This window comes from Arachis duranensis, chromosome 4, assembly GCF_000817695.3.
Source record: "Arachis duranensis cultivar V14167 chromosome 4, aradu.V14167.gnm2.J7QH, whole genome shotgun sequence".
NCBI classification, from domain to species: Eukaryota; Viridiplantae; Streptophyta; class Magnoliopsida; order Fabales; family Fabaceae; genus Arachis; species Arachis duranensis.
The window spans coordinates 112707022-112721028 of NC_029775.3; the positions used below are offsets into that span (position 1 = coordinate 112707022).

At 36.3% G+C, this 14007-nt stretch overlaps 1 protein-coding gene across 1 annotated transcript; it reads left to right on the forward strand.

Moving 5' to 3' along the window:
* The first annotated feature begins 3164 nt into the window (after positions 1-3164).
* Positions 3165-5060, forward strand: LOC107486015 (F-box/kelch-repeat protein SKIP6-like). Its single transcript, XM_052260693.1, has 2 exons — positions 3165-3321; positions 4114-5060. Exons 1-2 carry the CDS (start codon positions 3165-3167, stop codon positions 5058-5060), a joined length of 1104 nt encoding a protein of 367 aa, XP_052116653.1.
* The last annotated feature ends 8947 nt before the right edge of the window (positions 5061-14007 follow it).

Here is a 14007-nt window from a genome sequence, read left to right on the forward strand (position 1 = left end):
ACATATAAGTCTTTACTTACTCAAATTTGTGTTTTTATTTTGATAAATAAATTCTCAAAAATATGATAAAATGATCTATATATCTTACTTTTATAATGTTCAAGAATTTTTATGTAATAAAAATTTTTTGGGACTAAAATATTCGATACAAAATTTTTCAAGGACCTAGTTGAGTATATACTCTAAAATGTACTCATTTACGTATATACTAATATATTCTATATTTATAAAGTCTATCAATATTTTTTTTTAATAATATTCTTTGATTTTTATCTGGTAAAACTAATGGTAGAAAATGGCGCATCCAATGTACACAAAATTATTGTGCTTACTTTAGACGCACCCATTCTCAACTAATAACTTCATATATGTACGTAAGTTTTCACCTTATAATTATAAATTAAATTAAAAATAATTTTTAATAAGTATTAATCTCAATAATTATATTTAATATGATGTTATATTAGATTTTTAAATTTTAATAATTATAAATTAATTTTAAAAAATTATTTTTCAGATTCTTTTAAAAATATTCTTAATTAAATTTTTATAATTGAATGTTTATTGATTGTTTTTTAATATCAAATATTCTTGCTATTAATATTATACAACAATAATAAAGCCTTGTTCTACTATGTAGGGTCAATTATATATAAATCAAATGACGTGATTGAGCTTTATCATGTCTACCATTTACAAATAAATCTTATTTGACCACTTCATTGATGGTCTTCCTACGTCTTCCTCTACATTTCATCCCTTATTTATCTTCTATCTCATCCACCCTCTGACGGAGTGATCTGTCGGTCTTCTTCTTACATGTCCAAACCACCTCAAAAGCGATTCTACCATATTTTTTAGAATAGGTGCCATTCCAACTCTCTTTTTTATATGTTCGTTCCTTATTCTATTCAATCGCATATGACCACCCATCTAACTCAACATATTCATCTCTACCACACTTAATTTATGTTCGTGCTCCCTTTTGGCCACCCAACAATCTGTACCATAAAGCATAGCTAGTCTGATAGCAATGCGATAGAAATTACCTATAAGTTTTAATTGCACATTTTTTTATCACATATAAAACCAGATGCACTTTGCCATTTTAGCTAACCTGTTTGGATCCTATGATTTACATCATGTTCATTCTCTCCATTATCATGTATGATGCACCAAGATATTTAAAACTTTTAACTTTTCATAGGATATTTTCTCCAATCTTCTTCTACTGTATTAGGATTTTTCCTTCGGTGGCCAAACTTACATTTCATATATTCTGTCTTGCTACAGCTTATGCGCAGACTATACACTTCTAGAATTTCTCTCCATAAATCCAACTTCTTATTTAGGTCTTCCCTTGACTCTCCCATAAGAACAATATCATCGACAAAAAGCATGCACCATGGCACAGGCTATTGAATATGCTTTGTGAGTACTTCTAAGACTAATGTGAAAATGTATAAGCTTAAGATTGATCCCTGGTTTACTCCTATACCAATAGAAAATTCTTCTGTCACACCATCTTCAGTCTTCACACTAGCTATAGCCCCAACATACATGTCTTTAATTGCATAAATATATGCGATCCTCTCTCTTTCTTTCCAAAACCATCCATAAGACTTTCGTTAGCACCCTATCATACGCTTTTTCCAAATCAATAAACACAATCTGTAGATCCCTTTTATTACTACAATACATCTCCATCATCCTTCTTAACAGGTATATAACTTCAGTGGTAGATCAGTCGAGCATAAAATCAAATTGGTTCTCTATTATTTGTGTCTCTTGTTTCAACCTCCATTCTATCACTTTTTTCCATAACTTCATGGTATGGCTCATCAGTTTGATACTTCTATAATTTTTGCAACTATGTATATCCCATTTATTCTTGTAGATAGGTACCAATGTGCTCTTTTTCCACTTATCTAACATCTTCTTTGACCTTAAAATCTCATTAAAAAACTTGGTTAACTAGCTTATGCCTTTATCTCCAAGACTCTTCGAAACTTCAATCGGAATATTATCTAGTCCTACTGTCCTGCCATTTTTCATCCACTTTAGAGTCTCTTTTACCTCGAAGTCTCAGATCCTTCGATAATGGTCGAAGTTTTGATTGTCTTCCCTCGTGCATAACTGACCAAGGCTTAGAAGAGTCTTCTGTCATTCGTTAAATAACTCGTAGAAGTAGCTCTTTCACCTTTCGTTGATCTTCTCATCTTGAGCTAAAATATCTCCGTCTTTATCCTTTATGCACTTAACCTCATCCAAATCTCTCGTTTTTGTTTCACGGCTCTTTGCGATTCTATATATACTTTTTTCTCATTCGTTCGTGCATAAAGCTGGTAAAGACCCTTATATGCTCTTGTTCTTGTTTCACTTACAGCCACTTTTGTCTCTTTCTTAGCCGTCTTATATTTTTTCCAATTACATGCATTACGGTACAAAGACCACAATTTAAAGCACTCTCTTTTTGTCTTTATCTTTTATTGTATATTCGCATTCCACTACCAAGACTCCTTGTCTCTTAGTCTTATCCCTCTAGATTAACTAAAACTTTCTTTTGTTGTTCTTTTAATAACTTTTGTCATTTTCTTCCACATCTCTTATGCGCTTTCATCCCCTTCGCACTTTGTCTCTTCTCCTACCCGTCTTGGAAAGCTTCTTTATTCCTCACATTTCATCCGTCACCACTTTGTCCTTGGGTTCTTTGATGTCTTTTCTTCAACTTTTGCTCAACATGAAAATGCATGACGAGCATCCTATGTTGTGTTGTTAAACTCTCTCTCGAAATAATTTTATAATTAATGCAAAATTTTCGATCGAATCTCCTCAACAAGAAGTCGATTGAGAGCTTGTCATGCCACTCCTATAAGTTATAAGATGTCTGTCTCTCTTCTTAAAACACGTATATGCGATGAGAAGGTCAAAGGTTGAGAAAAGATCTAGAATAGTTTTACCATCGGTATTGACCACCCTAAAACCATGTCCTTTATGAATATTTTCATACACAGTCAATTCTCTTCTAATATGGCCATATAATCTCCTCCTAAGAAAATCTTATCTCCAAAAGACATGTCTTGGACCAAACTTTCTAGATCTTCCTAAAACCTTATCTTGTGTTGCTCGTCCGAACCCACTTGCGGCGCGTAGGCGCTAATCACATGAAAAGTACCTCATTCCACTACAAGTTTGATAGAGATAATCTGATCACCCACTCTCTTGACATCCACTACGCCCTTCTTCCACTGCTTATCCACGATAATACCTACCCGATTCCTATTCTTTACCTTTTCTGTGTTCCAAAGTTTGAATCCGAAAGTATTCAACTCTCTAGCTTTTACGCCGACCTATTCCTTGTAGGCACATGATGTTAATCTTCTCTTTATCATACTCCATGTCTCAAATCTTAACCTTTTGTCACTTCGGTCTTTACCTTTATCTTTTTCTTTGTGAACTAGCTTATTTAGCCTCGTCTATTTACAAAAACACGGAAATCCTTACTCATTTAATATTACACTCGGATACCGATACAACGTTCCTTACTCATTTGACACTATACGTGAGTCCTATAGCGCGTTGCTTCTGGACAACGACCTAATTTTAGAGTAAATAACATCTTTAATTCGATTCATTTTTTATATTAACGATCAAAAGTCTAACACAACCCTTATTTCTTATCTAGATTTGGGATTGATTATGTATCGCAGGTGTATAGGTAATTGCTATTAATGTTAGAATGTTCCAAAAAATCCAACTGCTTCAAAAAAATTGAATAAATGACCATTTGTACCCATAAGAGATGAAAACGCTGACATTTGTACCCATGAAAGTTCGAAACTAATCTTGTACCCATGATAGATGCTGTCCGTGTGACAAAAATATCCTGACTTGGATCTGAGCTTGGTTCGTGGGTTTCCGAACCTACGTGGCACTCCCAACCCCCCCAAAGCCATATCTGAGCCAACCATTCATCATTATCATCTTCATCTTCTTCACCATCATCCCCATCCATCACTGTCTCTTCCCAGCCACCATAACCTCCATCACCATCACCTCAGCACTGCCACAGCCACCTCCCTTCACCACAATCTCCGGTGACAACTCACACAGTTGCGCCCCTTTCTCTTCTTCTTCCCCTCTTTTCACCTCCGCTGAGCCCAGAAACCACAGCGCCAGCTCCTCCTCTCCACCAAAGCCCAGAGCGGCAGCGGCCACCTTCTCCATTCCTGGGTCTCCTCTCGTCTGCCACCAAACATCCGCGACACCCAACCTTCCCCCCCGCTATCGGCTCTGCCTACGCCGTTCTTGGTTCCACCATCTACGTCATCGGCGGCTCCATTAACGACGTTCCCTCCTCTCATATCTGGCTCCTCGACTGCCGCTTCCACCGATGGCGACGTGGACCCTCCATGCGCGTCGGCCGTGAGTTCGCCGCTACGGGAGTCGTCGACGAAAAGATTTACGTCATCGGAAGCTGTGTCGCCGATAATTGGGCTAGGTCGGCCAACTGGGCGGAGGTTCTTGACCCCGCCTCCGAGAAATGGGAGCGCGTGGCGAGCCCCGCGGAGGTTCGGGAGAAGTGGATGCACGCAAGCGCCGTGGTGGACGGCAAGGTGTACGCCATGGCAGATCGCGGCGACATCGCGTTGGATCCCCGATGCGGCGCTTGGGAGAGCGTGGGAACAGAGCTAGACCTCGGGTGGCGAGGGAGGGCGTGCGTGGTGGATGATATTCTTTATTGCTATGATTACTTGGGGAAGATTAAAGGGTTCGATGTGAAAAGTGGGGTATGGAAAGAGCTGAAGGGGTTGCATAAGGGGTTGCCTCAGTTTCTGTGTGGTGCTACCATGGCTGATTTGGGTGGGAAGTTGGTTGTGGTGTGGGAGTGTGGTGGTGGGAACGGGAAAGACATGGACATTTGGTGTGCTGAGATTCAAGTTAGCAAGAAGAATAGTGAACTGTGGGGTGAGGTTGATTGGTTCCAAAAGGTTTTTTCTATTCCCAAAGGCGAGTGGAGGTTACGGTGGCTGAGAAGAGACAGTGATGGATGGGGATGATGGTGAAGAAGATGAAGATGATGATGGTGAATGGTTGGCTTAGATGTGGCTTGGGGAGGTAGAAGTGCCACGTAGGTTCGAAAACCCACGAACCAAACTCAGATCCAAGTTAGGACACTTTTGTCACACGGACAACATCTATCATGGGTACAAGATTAGTTTCGAACTTTCATGGGTACAAATGTCAGCATTTTTATCTCTCATGAGTACAAATGATTATTTATTCTCAAAAAATTTTAATTGTCTTCAAAATAAAATTCAAGTTTGACAGTAGAGAATACGATTATAGATCAATCTTTTCTTCTGGTCAAATTGAGAAACATAAGAATGAGGAAATAGTGTTTATCTTTACAGTAGACATAATTACATAAAAGGGTGTAGTATATTTTTGCCATTTATTTATTGAGGTATTTTTTTAAATAGATATAATGACATATTTTAGACACGAAACATTTTTTTTTATACTTTTTATTCTAATTTGTTTTTATATTTTAAATTTTGTCTGAAACAAAACATATATAGATTAATTCGTACAATTTTTAATTAAATAATTAATTACTTAAATAATCAAATCTAGTATAATAGAATAATCAAAATTTTGATAATAAAATAATTAAATTTATTTATAGTAGTATAATAGAAAAATTATATGACAAATATGTGTTTTTGTACACATATTAATTGGTAGTGAATTTTTTCTCTAATCGTATATAATTATATATATGGAAAATTTTTAAGTGTGCCATTATTTTATTGTGATATTGGTATATCAAGTACGGTCCGATCGAAATTAAAATTTTTGTCGTGTTGTGTGCGGTGAATTACCATAAACATTCTTTGAGTTTTGAGCAATGAGGACAGAGTTAAAAAGTTGTTGAAGTCGAATCCATAGTGCAGTAGGATATAAACGGCTCCGTTCAAATGTCATGGGCTAAGAGGGTGGGCCTAGCGAGGCTGTGAATAATACAACCCAATTATGTAATGAAACTCTATTTATCGGCATAACTTTAATTTGTGTTATATTTTTTTAACATTAATAATGGTTCATATTTTAGCCAATATTATAACTTAGGCTCAAGTAAGTCAAAAAAATTTTAAAGATGGCCTTTTACCGCTTACTTTACCTTTCCAAAGAAGTCGGATTCGACAATAACTGATAGATAATACTTATTTAAATAAGTAACTGCGTTCTCAAATCTTTCACCCACTTCTATAAGAAATATCCCAAGGACACTAAGATAAATAAACGGTTATCCGCCATTAGAAGTGAAACTGCATCAAAGATGGTTATTGTATCACCACTATAAATATATTGATACACTCAGATAAACTAAGTTCCAGTACACTCTAAACTTGCTTATTCTTTTACTAACTTAGGCATCGGAATGTCTTTGCAGATACTCCATTCATTCTCTCACATACACAACTCGAACGACAGTTCCTAGACGTGAAGTACGTCGGAGGCTGTAACACCAAATCGACCAACACTTACAATTACAACAAATTCTCATCAATTAGACACACAAAATACGTGTAAATTATTTGTAATTACTCAATAAATTTTTTGGTATTTTTAAATTAAAAACTTGTAATTTTAAAAACGAAACCCCCTACCTCCCTACCTCTATACGAAATCAAAATCAACGAAAGCTCCAGAAAACTTTTTGATCGAGCTGCTAAAGAGAAAAACGTTAGAAATCATCATTGGAATTACGAATCTCAATAAATTGAAGCTGGAAACTCATGGTTTCCATGAAAGCTCACATTCTCTCTCTCGGCCTTTCTTTCTTCTTTTTTGCCAAGTTCAATTCGGTGGTGAGAGTAAAGAAATGAAAGTGATAAGGCTGATAGGAATGAATGGATAATTTGTGGTGGCTAATGCTTTATTAGGTGTCATTGATTAATAATTAAGAGTGGCATGTGTAATTGTTTCGCAAAAAATTATTATGACTTAGTATTAGACAAAATATTATTTTTATAAGAAAATTATAAAAATAAATAATTAGTTATTTGGTAATATTCCTATATATTAGAAGTGCGGGAACAGTTACAAGAAATTCAAATTTTCTGCAAGTGGTGTACAAAGAGTAATTGTCCGTTGAGATTAGGCTAGTCTATAAATAGAGCTTTAGGAACATGTTGTAATCAGTTCAGTTCTTCTTGGAAAACACTTAGAAATCCAAAACGCTCTCAGCCCCTTGGCATCACAGAGTAAAATTAGGAATCTTAAGTAATTCCTCTTAACTCAAACACTTGTACTTTACTTTTTCTCAGTTTTTATTAATAAAATTTCTCTACTCTTATGTTTTCTTCTCTTTTACGTTCATGTTTCTTCTTTCATCTTCTTTTTAATTTCCTATTTGTTTCAATTTCTGTAATTTACTTTGCCACCGGCACCTTGCATTTATATGTTTATTTGTTACTTTTATTCCTTTTAAATTTATCTGACGTTACAGTTGCGATATTGAGATACCCATAAAAGGAGTCGTTTCCGCTCCTTAAATTAAGATTGTGAAACAAAACTCGAAAAATGTTGATTTATTTGTTGTTAACAATGGAACAAAAATTTGAGTAAAACAAATTGGCACGCCTGGTGGGACCTTGTCAATAGATTGTAGTTGTCAAAAAGAAAACCAAAAGTTTTTGAGTTTGCATGTGGTTGCGCAGCGATAAGTTCGTGCGTCCAGAGCCAAGAAAATCAGCGTCAGTTGACATGTCAAATACTTCTGCAGCATCTTCTTCTACTTCTAGTGATGAAATTAGAGAAAATGAATTCGAGAATTCTCCTGTGATTTCAAATGCAGAGCCTACCTTGATGTTAGTGAGGCATGATGGCGTTGGCCATGCCCATACAGGGTTAAATGCAACTCATATAAATACTGTGGGGGTGGCCACCATATGGCTTGCCACCAGGGTATGTCCCCCCATGGTGACACAAGGATTGCCTGTGCCTCTCTACTCAACTTTTCAAAATACTCTATCAAAATCCATATGGCATGTCAAATGTACCTGTTTTTGGGGTGTCAGGTTCACATGTATCACAATAAAATTTTTCACATGCTATTAATACAGGAAATAACAGTGCATCTAATTCTACTACGTCCACTGTCACTAGGGTAGAAAATTCCAGACCTATATTTCCTGACATGTCGAGAGCAATGCCTGTTAATCAACCTAGTCAAACTGTGGGATCTTTAGCAAATATTAGGCAACAGATGGATGAAAGCCACCATTATCTAGTAAACATGTTAACTCATCAAATGGTGACAGTTTTAAATCCTCTTTTAGGAAATACAAATACTAGAATTGAACAATTAAATAGGCAAGTCAATATGATTGCTACTGTGGTAAATTTAGAAGAAAATGATAACCAGGTTTAAGATTTGATAATGTCAATCAAAACGGTGGAGTAATTCCTAATTATGATGTCCATATGCCTAGACATGGTCAAAATGCTGATGATATGTTAGAAAGACTTAGGCAAAACAACTTAGGGGACATTATAATCTAGCAAGAAATGTTGAACAAGTTTTAAACCGTTTGGGATTTAATGTTGGTTGCTTAAATATGCCATATTTTGTGTCTGCTTTTCCTGAATGTGTCCAACAAGCAGAGCTCCCAAGGGGTTAAAAAATTCCAAAATCTCTTACAAAATTTTTTGGAGAAAAAAATGAGTCTACAGTAGAGCATATTGCTTGATATACTGTTGAAATTGGAAAAGCAGCTTCTAATGAATATATCAAGATGAGATACTTTCCTTCTTCTTTAACAAAAAATGCATTTACATGGTTCTCCAACTTGAGACCAAATTCTATTCATTCTTGGGTGCAGTTAGAAAGAAATTTTTATGATCAATTTTTCCGAGGTGAATTGAAAGTTAATCTTACAGATTTATTCTCTGTCAAACGTGCAGAAGGAGAATTCATTGACACTTATTTGGCACAGTTTAGAAACATGAGGAATAAATGTTTTACTCCAATTCCAGAATCTGAAATTGTCAAAATGGCTACTAATGGGTTAGAATTTGGAGTTAGGAAGAAACTTGTCAATCAACATACTTTAGATCTTTCCCAGTTAGCTGAAAAAGTAAGACAAATAGAACAAATTAAAAAAAAAGAAAATTTTAAAAAAGGCTCTAAAAAAGTTGCATATGTTGATTGTTTTTTCGATAGTAGTGATTCAGATGAGAAAGAGGCTTATATTGCTGAATTGCGTGGGGGTCCTCCTTATGTATGCAAATCTTTGAAACCTGTTAAAGAAAAAGAAAAAAGTTTCTTCTTATTCTAAAGTTAAAAATAAGACTTATTCTTTTGATATTTCTAAGGCAGATCAAATATTTGAGGTTTTATTGAAAGATAAGCAGCTTATTTTACCTGAAGGAAAAAAATGCCTACAGCTGATGAAATAAAGAATAAGAAATTTTGTAAGTTTCATCAGGTATTTTCGCATACCACTAACAATTGCGTCCGTTTCAGGGATTTGATACAAAAGGCAATTGAGGAGGGAAGATTGAAGTTTGAGGATAAAACTACTATAAAGGTGGACACTGAACCATTTGCTGCTGACTCAAATTATGTTGAGCCATTCAATTTGTCAGTCAACATGGTAGAAGTTGATGCCACAATGGTTAGTGCTCAAGATTAAAATAAAGACCTGAGAGTCTTTGAGCAAGATAAGAAGCCAGTTTATCCTCGTCCTGGTGAGGATCTGTTAGTTTTTTTGTTGAGAATTAAAGAATCTGACAGCACCATCGCCATGTGCCCAAAGTGCAATGCTGTTTTTGACAAGGAAGCTGCAAAAGAGTTTGAAAAGTACAAAGTTGAAGAGAAAGAAAAGGCTGAGTTGAGAAAGAAGATTGCTGAAAAAGAAAATGAAACTAATGAGCTAAAGCGGAAGATAGCCGAGGGAAAATAAAAGTTGGGCGGTCAAACTCGTTTGAACAAGTGCATCAACAACACTGGAGTACAACCTGTCAACCAGAAGATGAAGACTGTGGTCATGATTGATGGAAGACCTGATGGATTTTCTCAAAAGACAAGAGTTCCTCCTACCAAAATCTCAAACAATAAATGGGTCCAAAATGTGAGAAATGTACAGAATCAACCTGCTGCTTTTGCAAGAGGAAAAAACAAATGGGTGAAGCCTAAACCTTTTAAGCCTAGGTACTATGAGTCTCAGTTATGGAACATGAATCATGCACAAGACGGAGGTAGTATATATATTCCAAACAATGTGCCTGTTCCCTCAAAGCCAATTTATTCTTGTTATAATCCTAACATGTAGCAGGTTCTTAATTATTCTCCTTGGGCAAATTGTCAAAATATTCCAAAATATTCTCTTTTTACAACTTTTGAGCAGAAAGAGAAAATGCCTGAGTATGTTCCTTTGGATCCATACAAGGGACACGTAGTAGATTTTCCTCCTTTGCCAACCATGGCCAAGTCAGTAGAAACAGGCAATTCTTCTAATCACCCTAAGTGTTCATACCCTGGGTCGAAATGTTTGACTCAGAATGTTCTACAGACAAAGCGACCGACCTCTTCTCAAAGAGTTCGGCCAAAGTCACAGGAAAGCCCAAACAAAGGGTCCAAATAGAGGAACACGTCCCAAATCCAAGGGCAGCCCAAAGCCCATAGGGATAAAGGCGGTTCCCTTAAAGATGACCTCACTTAAAGATAAAAGATAAGATAAGATAACTAACTTATCTTATCCACAGGAGGCCACATCTCACCACTATAAATACACTGGAGCACCCACGTATAACTCATACTCTGATTCTACTCAATACCTGCTTAATACCCTTGCTAACTTAAGCATCGGAGTCTCTTGCATGTACCCCCACCCTCCGGGGACGAAGGATTAGCACCGTCACCAAGTCCAACAAGTCGGACAAACCAGCTCCGGCCGACACCCACCTGCCGGACACGTCGATTCCGACCGACACAGACGATCTCATCCAAGATCGTCCTACCGTTTCAGGTAACCCTCGGAACACTAAGTGCAATAAAAATGTCAAGAAGAATCTTGCTGGGAAGAGGGTGATGGTTGAAAACAAGGAAGAAAAGGATGAAGATTTAATTACTGATAATTTTGATACTGGTTTTGATGACAGCTTAGAAGCAATATTTGGTGTTAAGCAACCTATAGCTATGGTGTCAATACTACCTGAGGAGTATAGTCAAGTCCAGGAAGTAGAGTCATTAGAAGATGATTGTTATGATGTCTTTCCTAGAAGCGAATGCTTATTGCTAAACGACAATATGTGTGGTAGAGGATTATTTGAGAAGCCTACTGAAAATGATAAGGAACACTTGCGTCCACTACATATCAAGACTCGTGTTGACGGAAGGATAGTCAATAAGATTTTGGTTGATGGAGGAGCTGCTGTTAATCTCATGCCTGAAAGAATGATGGGAAGGCTTGGAAAGACTGAAAAAGATCTGATTAAAAGTAGCACTGGGGTGACAGATTTTAACAGAAAGACTTTTTTCTGTTAGAGGTGTGGTTCTGCTGTCAATTGAGGTTGGTTCTGTCAATAGGCCAACTCTATTTATTGTGGTTCCTTCAAAGGCTGGTTTTAACTTGCTTTTGGAACGTGATTGGATTCATGGAATGGGTGCTATTCCATCCACTTTACATCAAAAATTGATTTTCTGGAATGAAGATGGAGGAGTGGAAGAAGTTCTTGCTGACAATAGTACTTGTTACTACGATGAGATGCATGTGGAGTTCAAGATGTATAATACTGGAGTCAAGCCGCTGACAGTTGACACCAATGCATTTAATCCTGAAAGTATTGAGATGTGCAAAATAGATATGAATGGTTTTATTTTGGTCCCTAAGGCCGGGGCGGATACGGCCTCAGAAGAAACTTAGATGAGCTTGACGAGCCAACTGGCTCAGCTGTCAGCCTATATGGTAGACAGAGAAGGGTGCATTGACAGTGTACCTTATGATTGTATATATGATGATGGTCTTTTAGGTTTTGAAAAAATAACACTGACACTGTAAAAAAGGTTGAAGTGCAGGATCCTTTGGAGGAAGTAGATATTGGTAACGGTGATTATTCTAGACCAACATATGGGAGCAAGATGCTGCCTGATGATTTCAAAAAAGAAATGGTGGAGATTTTGAGGGAATATTGCGACTGTTTTGCATGGGATTATGCAAAGATACCAGGCTTGAGTCGTGAATTGGTAGAACATCAATTGCCATTGAAAGCCAATGTTAAACCTGTCAAGCAGCCACCAAGGAGATTTGCTCCTGAAGTCGTGCAGAAGATTAAAGAAGAGATTGAAAGACTTCTTAAGGCTAAGTTTATAAGAATAGCAAGGTATATCAACTAGATTTCTAATATTGTCCATGTCATGAAAAAGAATGGAAAATTAAGGGTTTGCATTGATTTTAGAGATTTAAATTCTGCAACACCAAAAGATGAATATCCAATACCTATAGCTGATATGTTGATAGATTCTACTGTTGGTCATGAAATGTTAAGTTTTATGGATGGATATTCAGGTTATAATCAAATATACATAGCTGAAGAAGATGTGTCAAAAACAGCATTTAGGTGTTCAGGTGCTTTAGGAACTTTTGAATGGGTTGTGATGCCATTTGAGTTAAAAAATGCTGGTGCAACTTATCAAAGGGCGATGAATAAATTTTTCCATGACTTTATTGAAAATTTTATGAAAATTTATGTTGATGATGTGGTTGTCAAATCAAATGCTAAAAAAGAGCATCTAGAAAATTTAAAGAAAGCATTTGAAAGAATGAGAAAGTATAAATTAAAAATGAATCCCTTAAAATGTGCCTTTGGTGTGAGTGCAGGAAATTTTCTTGGTTTCTTGGTGCAGAAAAAAAGGATTGAAATTGACAAAAATAAGGCAAAGGCTATCTTAGAGGCTCCTCCTCCAGCTAACAAAAAGCAACTGCAAGCATTTTTAGGGAAGGTCAATTACCTCAGAAGGTTCATTTTCAATTTGTCAGGAAAAACCAAGGTTTTTGTGCCTCTGATCAAGTTGAAAAAAGAGGAAGAGTTCCAATGAAAAACAGAGCATCAAGAAGCTTTTGACAACATCAAGCAGTATTTGACTAATCCTCCTATTATGACACCTCCAAGGCACGGAGCACCTTTAAAACTTTACGTGTCAGCTTCTGAAGTAACAATTGGTGGAATGCTGGCTCAAGAAGATGAGAATGGCAACGAGAGAGTGATTTATTATCTAAGTCGTGTGCTAAATGATGTTGAGAGCCGTTATTCTACAATTGAGAAACTTTGTTTAGCTTTATATTTTTCCTGTTTAAAACTTAAGTACTATCTAATTCCTAGAAATATTTATGTAATTTCTAAATTTGATGTTCTTAAATATATGTTGTCTTCTCCAATATTGCATGGTAGACTAGAAAAATGGATGCTGGCCTTAACGGAATTTTTTTTACATTTTGTTCCTGCAAGAGCGATTAAGGGTCAGGTTCTAGCCGATTTCCTGGTTGATCACCCTTGTATTGACATTGATAAGAATTTACTGAGTTTCGTTGGTTTGGCGCCTTGGATTGATTTGGTACCTTGGAAATTATATTTTGACGGTTCATGCCATAAGAGTGGTGTTGGTATAGGAATTTTAATTATTTCTCCAAGTGTTGAGCCAAGTAAATTCCTCTTTGAATTGAATTATTCGTGTTCCAACAATGAGGCAGAGTATGAAGCATTAATAATGGAACTGGAATTATTATTAGAAAGAGGAGTTAAAAATGTGAAAATTTTTGGAGATTCACAGCTTGTAGTCCGTCAAGTATCACTTGAATATAGGTGTGTTAGTGAAAATTTAAGAAAGTATTTCAATATGGCTACAGAGTTGTTGAGTAAATTTGATAGTGTCATTGTAAGGCATGTTCCAAGGGAGTTAAATCAAGAAGCAAATGAATTAGCTCAAATTGCTTCAAG